The 8,828-nt window shown below is 38.0% G+C and overlaps 3 protein-coding genes across 4 annotated transcripts in view; all 3 read right to left on the bottom strand.

Annotated features, from left to right (window-relative positions):
• The window catches only part of LOC104814183 (serine--tRNA ligase, chloroplastic/mitochondrial), a 3,819-nt gene extending 1,411 nt beyond the window's left edge, over positions 1–2,408 (bottom strand). The window contains exons 1-7 of the mRNA XM_010542088.1: positions 2,157–2,408; positions 1,909–2,057; positions 1,424–1,517; positions 1,181–1,329; positions 987–1,079; positions 398–577; positions 94–277 (exon numbers count right to left, since the gene is read on the bottom strand). Coding sequence (XP_010540390.1) covers positions 94–277; positions 398–577; positions 987–1,079; positions 1,181–1,329; positions 1,424–1,517; positions 1,909–2,057; positions 2,157–2,376 — 1,069 coding nt within the window. The 5' untranslated portion in view covers positions 2,377–2,408. The remainder of the gene's footprint in view (positions 1–93; positions 278–397; positions 578–986; positions 1,080–1,180; positions 1,330–1,423; positions 1,518–1,908; positions 2,058–2,156) is intronic.
• Positions 2,409–2,694: 286 nt separating this feature from the next.
• Positions 2,695–3,975, bottom strand: LOC104814182. 2 transcript variants are annotated; one of them, XM_010542086.2, is made up of 3 exons: positions 3,665–3,975; positions 3,382–3,534; positions 2,695–2,945 (listed from the first exon to the last, which is right to left on the bottom strand). In XM_010542086.2, the coding sequence occupies exons 1-3, from the start codon at positions 3,814–3,816 to the stop codon at positions 2,870–2,872; spliced, it is 381 nt and encodes a 126-aa protein (XP_010540388.1). In that variant the 5' UTR covers positions 3,817–3,975; the 3' UTR covers positions 2,695–2,869. The 2 variants fall into 2 exon arrangements, with proteins under 2 accessions (XP_010540388.1, XP_010540389.1); XM_010542087.2 differs by lacking the exon at positions 3,382–3,534 and having other exon boundaries at positions 3,665–3,967.
• A 550-nt stretch (positions 3,976–4,525) lies between these two features.
• Positions 4,526–7,918, bottom strand: LOC104814181 (putative pumilio homolog 13). The gene is made up of 5 exons (XM_010542084.1): positions 6,893–7,918; positions 6,440–6,602; positions 5,969–6,132; positions 5,598–5,853; positions 4,526–4,819 (listed from the first exon to the last, which is right to left on the bottom strand). The coding sequence occupies exons 1-5, from the start codon at positions 7,753–7,755 to the stop codon at positions 4,715–4,717; spliced, it is 1,551 nt and encodes a 516-aa protein (XP_010540386.1). The 5' UTR covers positions 7,756–7,918; the 3' UTR covers positions 4,526–4,714.
• Positions 7,919–8,828: the final 910 nt, after the last annotated feature.

The raw sequence follows: 8,828 nt of genomic DNA, 5'->3' as shown, positions 1-8,828 counted from the left end.
CCTACACGAAAATAGGGACAGATTCATGTATTAGTGACAATTCTACCTGAGAGGAACCCTAGAATAGGCAGATGTAATAAAGGTGAATGAAACTTGGTTTGGTAACTTGCCTAGTAGCGGCACCTGCAGCACCAGCTTCAGTACGGAAACAGTGAGAGAATGCTGCATATTTCAAAGGCAACGCTGACTCGAGAAGTATAGAATCCATGTGGATGCCTCCCACGGGAATTTCAGCAGTGCCAATGAGACATTGGTCGGTTCCATCTATAGAATAAACCTAACAAGAGGAGCCAGCAAACAATTGATTGGACATCAGGCAATTTGAGTAACACAATCGAGAACATGAAGTGATGTTCACCAAGTGTAGAAGAGTAAAAAGACAGGTAATGGAAAAAACCTGAGTATTATCTCCACGGGGTTGGAAACCGCATTTTTCAACAACAGAAGATCTCACAATTTCAGGGGTTATTAAGGGAGTAAACCCCTTTTTTATGACTTCTGACAATGTCCAATTGACAAGGGCCATCTCCAGCAACACTGCCTCATTCTTCAGGTAGTAAAATTTTGAACCACTCACCTGTATGTATGGATGGATTCAAACAACATCCAGATGCATAAGAAAAGGGAGTTACCGCGCGTATCATTCTGATTAAAAACTTAAATAGAATGCGATATCAAAAATTTGGTCATCTATCTCATGTTTGATGAAAAGGGTGCGATGTCAGCCAATTTATTTAGGCAGTCTCAGTTGCTTGTATTTCCCCAACCCATCAACAAAAAGTAAATCATGTGCTTTATGAAGAAAATTAGTTAAACTAAAGGCTAAAGCTAAAAGATGCACATTTTGTTATAAACAAATTTCGAGATTAAGATATTTTTAACCTATCTAAGATTATTGATCTAAGCAGAAGATGCTAATGATAATCCAGCAAACTGAAAAACTGTGGTGCCATCATGTCATACCTCAAAGTAAACAAAAAACATACCTCTGCAGCAGCATCAAAGTCAAGGAGATCTAGATCTTTGCCAAGCTGAAGATGATCTTTGATCGGAAAACTAAATTCACGCGGACTACCGACCTACAAAGACCACAACAAAAAGTTTAATAAAATCAGGTCTAAGTTATGAGGTAAAACTCCAAAGATATCATTGTCAATTCGGGAAGCTAAGGATCACGTGCCATCTTCCTTATTGCTGAAGAATCTTCTCCTCCGACAGGGACATCGGGGTGGGTCATATTCGGTATAGACTGTGCTACACTTTGGAGCTCGTCTTTCAGTCTTACGAGTTCTTCTTCCAAAGTTGCAAGGCCCTCCTTAAGACTTTTCCCTGAAGGTGAAACACTCTAGGGCTTCAATAAATATAGAAAGACCGAAGAATCACATTGCACAAAATCTATGTCAATGAAGAATTCCCATTTCACCTTCTTCTACAAGTCTCTCACGCTCTGATTGTTCTAACTTTCCTTTCATCTTCTTGGCAACTGTGTTTCTCTCCTCACGTAGCCGCTCAACTTCCTGCTATCTGCAACCATTCATTAGCTAAACCCAGAGAAAATCGATTTCATCCTCTTCTCTAAGATCTATTCCAAACACTACGAATTAGAGTTTTCACAAAGTTGAACCATGTTGATAAGCCAATACTAGAAACGCTCCATCAATCACTATCCACAAACTCAAGCAAAGAATATACTTCTGTAACCTATATATATGAACAGGACAATGAGCAATAACATGTGTATTTGCAACTCAATCAAGATTTCGGACAAACACTTCTACGAGAACAGTGGCCCATATCTCCCGTACAACGAATCTCAGTTTCGAATTCAATCAATCGACAACAGGAAACGCGGAATTTCGAAATATGATGAAAAGATTATCAGTTGAGTAGAAATGAAGATTATATAACCTTCTGGAGATTGACCATGTTCTCGTAGAGCTCGATCACAGCTTCCAAGTTAGCACTGGAATTCCTGTTCTTGATGTTAATGGCGACCGCTTCCTTGTTATCCCTTATCCACTTAAAATCAATGCTCGCCTTCCACTGCGGCCTCGCAACTAAACTCGCAACAAAACCGAACCAAACACATTCAAAGCTCGCAGGTCGTCGGAGGAAAAAAACAGCTAAAACAATTCAGGAGAAAAATCGTCGAATACCGCCAGGAACGGAGGCCTCGGTGGCCGGAAAAGACTGCACGGCGGCGGAAGCGGAGAAGGCCCTGACAAGGAGAGGAGGGGAAGAAGGCCTATGAGAATGGACATGGCGGGAGAGTAGAGGTAGGGTTAGGGTTTTGGGAAATGGGTAGAGGAAGAAGCGGGAGGAAGTTGACGAGAAGGATATGGGAACGGCGGCGAGTTTCAGCGTGTGTAAACCCATTGGCGGAGAAAAAACTTCTTCGCCGGGAGAGGTGTCCTCGTCTAATAAAAGTTCACGAATTATCCTTTTTTTTTTTCGGTATCGTCAAACGACGCCGTTTTGGTTTACTTTCCAAAATGTTTTGGTAATTAGACTGAGCGAAATGTTTTGAACAAACGGTCTGCATATTGATCAAAATTGAAGCCAATAATGAAGTCCTAGCCATGGCATAAACCTGCCAAAACCTTATACGTAAACATCTAAAAATTAAAATATATTATTAAATTGCCTTTCATGTGGAAAAGCAGCCACCAAGCCCAGGAATGCATCACCCAATCCTAAGACTTCTAAAGTTAGAACCTTTGCTTTTTAAACTGAAGTTAATAGCTTATTACATCACCAAGACCAAAGTGTTTTGAAACAGCCTTGACTTCAAACTGAAATTCACATGCCAAATAGCTACACTACCTTGACAAAAGTGTTTTGAAACAAACGCCTCTCCCTGTATAGACATCTAATCCTTCTCTTTTGGGACACCCTTCTCCGGAATCTTCGAATCTATTTCTTTTGGTTTCGTGGCCTCGGCTGCCCTGAAACCGACACGAAAACACAACTTATTGTTCGTGGGCAGAAAGATGAGCCTTACTGACAAGGAATAAGTCCTAAAAACATTGAATCTATGCCCTTACATACCAACTCTCGGATTGTTATGATCAAATATCTGACACTTGATATGAACGGATGATCAAGAGAAACTAGTTGAAAAGGTTTAGAACGTCGTTTTGGTTCGCCAAAACAATGCGGAATCCATCTTAGAGCTCCCGAAACCGAAGTATCAATGATCAAATCTTATATACAACAGCATATTAGTAATTCTCAAAGATCATAATAGTTTTGGTTATGGATTCGATAAAAGAGAACCCTTTTTGCTTGTACTGAAATCTAATAGAAACCCTATTACCAAACTTCAAAATTCCAATTAGATCCAAACTAACGAGGAATGTGGTTTCAGATCAGATCACACACCTTGGTATCGCAGATGACGCAGAATCATGATTCACATTTGAACAACCAAACTCCAAAATCAGTGGATGACGGGAACAGAAAAAAATGAAGGAACCCCGGAAGAAGAGCACGAACTCAGAGCGAAACAACACCGAAAACAGAAGAGATCTAGAACTAAACAGAATTGAATAACGCCTCGAATCAAATCAAAACCACAAAATCGGTCGACGTCTTCATCGAAGCTAAAACACAAGATCATACACATGAATATACACAAAGAACAAGAGATAGAGAGAGGACTGACTTGGAGGCTGCAGAAGATTCTTCTTCGAGCCAGTTGCGGAGGTGCTTGACGTTCCGGCGGAAAATGGCGGCGGATTGCTTGACGTCGCTCCTCAGCAGAACCACAACCGCGCTTACTCCCGCCACCGTCAGTATGAAATTCGTCAAACCCATTTCTCGAGAATCGATCAGTGGATTCCAATTCCGAGGAATCTCCTAATTATCTTTCACCGGTTCTTCTCTTTCTCGGTCGCTAGGGTTTGGAAGAGGGGTTTTTGTTTCTAGGCAATAAAATCAAACCACCATCGACCCGACCCGTAAGATGACTGATATCGGATTTTATTTGAGAATTGAAAAACATCAAGGAATTTAAAAACAAAGACAGTTAATTAAACATGATAACGGAGAATTTAAAAATATTAAAAAAATGTTTAAAAAACTAGCATATTTTAATAAATATAAAAAATAGTCGTAGATTAAAATCTATACTCAACCCAAAAAATAGGGAGTATAAGAAGTTATTTACATTCTTTTTGAGTAAAAAAATTAAATTTTAAATGAAGAATTTAAGATTTCATTTTTTATTTTTTACTAATATTTTATTATTTAATGGTTGGATTTAAATCATTCAAATGATTGTATTGTTTAGTATTTAATTTGCAATATAATATTTTTTATATAGAAATCCAATTTTAGAATAAATTTTTTAATCTTTTTTTTTCAATTCATAAAATTTTCTTCAAAAAATTATACAACCTAGATTAGATTAAAACTGTTTATATTTAACTTGGCATTAAAAAGAAATATAAATTAAAATTCATGATAATATATATATATATATATGAAGGAAGATGATATGAATCTATAGAAGTAGTCATTTCAGAACAATCCAAAACCAAAATAACCTAAACAAACGTCACGGACTGATATTTCAACATCATCAACAACAACAACAACACAAGTATCATACAAAAAAAAATCAAAATGATATTGATAACAATGAACAGAAAAAAAAGCTCATCACCTTCCGACCAAACTACGCTCTTATGGATCTGTAATAGAAACATGATGATCACAAGCAATGGAGCTTCTCGAGTACTTTCCTACCGTACCTGTTGCACCTCATCAGCTGGTCGTTCCTTCTGATACAAGCTGTCAATAACTCTCGCAAATCCTCCTGTTGCACGTCACAAAACAAATTTTATGAATTAAAACCCGAACCTGAATCTGAATCCGAATTGAGATTTTTAGGGTATCCGAACCGAATCTGAAACAACGAATTATGCATGTTAAAACCCAAATCCGAATCTGAATTTTCGGGTATAGCCATAAGATAATTTTCAGGTATCAGCAAATATCATATCGACTCCGACGAATTTCAAATATATATTTCGATTAAAAACTAAAAAAAATCGATAGATCACATATAAATAATTTATAAAATCATTGAAAAATATTTATATTCAAAATAACTAGATTATAAAACCATAATTTTTTTTTATCTAAATAAGAAAACAACATTTTGATATTAATAGATAACTTTGTAATTTTCTAATAATTAAAAGATATATCGTTATTTTTCTACTATTCGATACTCGCAGCTAATTAACCAACTTGAAAACACTAACCCAAACTTGAATCCGAATTTTGGGTTTTAGATATTAAATCACTATCTCTATCTCATTGAAAGGCAAGTATTCGGTTTTAGGATATCCAAATTTTGTGTATTTTTGTCCAGCCCTTATACAAAGATGATTGATAGACGACAATATATATATATATATATATATATATATATATATATATAGTTTGTATCTTAAAGAGATACTTGATAACCTAACTGATGATAATAAGAGTCTAGTTTAAACTAATGGATCTCAGAATCTTTCTCTGTGTCTAAAAGCAAACCAAATGGCATGATGCATTAGTAAAGGGAGTGAGGCTTTGTAAGGTACCTTGGATATAACCAGTGCGGTCTGAACGACGTAATTTCCATACGGGTCGATGAGAAGCATACTGAGATCTCTAAGGAGCTCGAACACGATTCTTCTAGAATCTTCTTCCCTTAAATGCCTCAAGAACGTCTGGACAACGTGGCTTCCGTACTTGTCTCGAGACAGATCCGCGTAGTTTCCTTCGAGCTGTCTCAGAAGATCGGAAGTCGCCCTTTGGTCGTTTACTTGCAGCAACACGTACTGCACCAGATAGTTCCTGAAAGGAAGGAAAACCCCAAAAACTTATTTTGTAAATTCATGTCATGATCGATGGAGAACTAAAATGTCGTTTCAGGGTTTTCGAGATTTTTGATTCCATGCGCGGCTTATACCCGTAGCAGTGATTGGCAAGCCTCGGGGCATTGACGATAATCTCGCTGATCAAACGTTGCTTCAGCTCGCCGGTCGAGTGTGTAATGCAATGCTGAAGCGTACAGCAACCGTGTTGATCAATCGCGATTTGATAGCAATGCTGAGCCACCACTTCGAGAAGACTCTGCCAAAGTTATAAAAACCGAAACGCACACGAGAAAAGAGTATATTATCAGTAGAGAGATATGTTAGAGTCCCATATCGACCCTACATGGAGACAATTGAGCTTTTGTCCCAACGAGCTAACTGTTGGGGTGAGTTCTACATGGACCTTGATCGATACATCGATTAGTTTTTATCAAGGTATCCCGTCTAGCCCTATTCGGATATATCGATTAGGGTTTATCATCTGTCCCTTTTCTGGTAAACAAAAACAAGCAAAAGGGCTGTCATATCAACAAGTCTAGGAGAGGAGGAATCACCCAACTTACCATGTTGAATAGAGGAGAGAAATGGCTTAAGCAGTAGAGAATCACATGGCCACCATTGGTGTTCTTGATCAGTGGAAGTGCTACGAGGCTAAGGGCCGACATGAAGATGGATTTTTGCTCGGCAGACCTTAGACATCTCAGCAGAACTTTTACCGTGCGAGTCCTGTCATTTCCCCCAAACAAAGACGATGAACGAACATTAGAGAGGACTCCATGTCTTATTCTCGAAGATCGAAAGAAGAAAAGAATCAAGATTCTGAACAATCAGACAATGTAGTGAAGATTCAAGACTATGTGACACACCATGGATCTGAAAACGAGCTCAAGTCTTTGATGGCATCGAAAGAAAAAGCATACAGATGAATGCTGTCTGAATTTCTGTACCATAATGTATATGTGTGTGTGTGTATCTATCAACTGACATGAACAGCAGAAGAATCAAAGGTTCCGTACCCGTGAGATTCATTGCAAATATCAACAAGCTGAAAAGGGTTTGAAGTGATCACAACTAGAATCTGAGTGATCTGTTCATCGTTGCATCTCTCTATAAGCTTCTGAACAACGTGATGAGCAAAAGGGTCCACCATCAGCTCACCAATACGAAAGATGACATTGCTGAAGACCCTATCAAACCTCTGCCTTGATCCCTCCACGACAGCATTACGCAACTGATGGTACGACATTCGATTCATAGCCATCATCACTGTCATGCTCGACGAATTCTCCAGCAGAGAGTCGACTTTGTTTCTCCTCAAGTTATGGCTCCTAAACATGGAACCATCCACACTATTTCTTGTAAGAAAAGGAACTTCTCCTAGATTACCACTGTGGAAGCCATGGCTAAGCATCTGGTCATGACCTATGAGACTACTTCTATGGCTAGAATCATCAAACCCGAGAGACCCATTAACGCAATCGTTCTGGAAACGGAGTCTCTGCAACTGATTGATCTGTTCACGCTCGGCTTCAGGCTGAGAAATCGGGGAAACCAAGTAGCCACCGAGGTCGATCGTCTCTATGTCGACAAAACCCTGATTCGATCGGCCACCGTTCCATAGCGGCGGCGGATGATGATATTGAGCGTAGGAATCGGATAAACCCAGTTGGGAAAATCCGAATTCCAAAGTCTGTAAATCGGAGAAAGGGGAAAAGACAGAAGCCCCTGCATACGGACCGTAGTAATCAATCGAGTTTGAGAACAGTTCATGACCAAAAGAGCTCCCCACCGGCGCCTGAGACGCCGATACAGTCGACGCCGTCGGAGAAGTCACCGGACGGTGGCAACCGCCGTGATCGTGTCCCTGAGTCGCCTCCATGATTCAGAACCGACGGCGAATCAGGCGAAGGAAGAAGAAAAGAAAAGGGAATTAAGAATCTGATTTACCACAAAGATTGATTTGGGTTTTGGGGGAGAAACCCAAAAAAAAAGGGAAAAGAAGAGTGATTAAGGAAAATAAGGAATGATTAATGACGGATTAATTGCGGGGGGAAAGAAATGGAAAGGAGGGTGAATGCGTTTCAAACTCATACGCCGAGGATCTTAACTTACCTCTCCATGCATGCATATTTATAGTTAAGTCAAAGAGTCAAAGCTCTCCAGTGGGACCCACGAACATATATTCAGAGAATTTCTGCCCATAGTCAATAAATTTATTTTATTTTTTTATAAGATAAATTAAATTTTATTCGTCGTATGTATTTTTGTAACAAATTATGTTTTAAATATAATACTGGGCGTGGATTTATCGTTTGTGGAAATAAAAAAGGGCAGATTTCACAGAAGTAATATTCTTCAAATATTTATTGAATATTCATCAAATATTTAATGTTTTCATTCATACATATTTATTAGAGACAGAAACATTGTATGATTTGTCAATAAAATCGAAGCATTGACTTTGGAAATTTTCCTTTTCCGGTATTTCCCTTTTTTTCTCTTAAATGAAAATTGCAAATAAATTTCTAAGTTGCTTTTTTTTGGCCTGATTTGGTGCTCCTATTGTTGTTTGTTCAGTTTCCTATTTTATTTTACCACGCCTTTTACAATAAAAATAAATCACTATTCATAAATGATTGATTAGTGACCGAGTGATTGACAATATTAATGTAAATTAACATTAGGGATATATAGAAGATATATAAATATTATCATTAAAAATATTCATTTAGATTAGAAATCGATTTTTTTTGTAAACATAATCTCTAATTATAATCATAAGATATTATATAAAAAATTTTGAAGACAAAACAAATCATCAATGAAAACTAACAATTACACTAGAGAACAAAAAAACAATATCCATAATCCACTATCTAAACAAAACCCATGAACACAAGTTCAGATCTGTACAAGCCGCATGAATGCAGACACAAGAAGCGGCTCAGATAG

This window comes from Tarenaya hassleriana, unplaced genomic scaffold, assembly GCF_000463585.1.
Source record: "Tarenaya hassleriana unplaced genomic scaffold, ASM46358v1 Cleome21, whole genome shotgun sequence".
NCBI classification, from domain to species: domain Eukaryota; kingdom Viridiplantae; phylum Streptophyta; class Magnoliopsida; order Brassicales; family Cleomaceae; genus Tarenaya; species Tarenaya hassleriana.
Note: the sequence above shows the minus strand (reverse complement) of the source record. Positions and strands in the feature narration are given on the sequence as shown.

Bases quoted from the DNA above. Each gene is read 5' to 3' on its own strand.
- LOC104814182 (XM_010542086.2), bottom strand. From the start codon at position 3,816: ATGGGTTTGACGAATTTCATACTGACGGTGGCGGGAGTAAGCGCGGTT. The intron at 3,535-3,664 runs GTCAGTCCTCTC...AATTCTGTTTAG, and splicing joins GAATCTTCTGCAGCCTCCAA to TTCTAGATCTCTTCTGTTTT. The intron at 2,946-3,381 runs GTGTGTGATCTG...TGTCGGTTTCAG, and splicing joins GCGTCATCTGCGATACCAAG to GGCAGCCGAGGCCACGAAAC.
- LOC104814181 (XM_010542084.1), bottom strand. From the start codon at position 7,755: ATGGAGGCGACTCAGGGACACGATCACGGCGGTTGCCACCGTCCGGTG. The intron at 6,603-6,892 runs GTACGGAACCTT...GGGAAATGACAG, and splicing joins ATTTGCAATGAATCTCACGG to GACTCGCACGGTAAAAGTTC. The intron at 5,854-5,968 runs GTATAAGCCGCG...CCTTCCTTTCAG, and splicing joins CTTGCCAATCACTGCTACGG to GAACTATCTGGTGCAGTACG.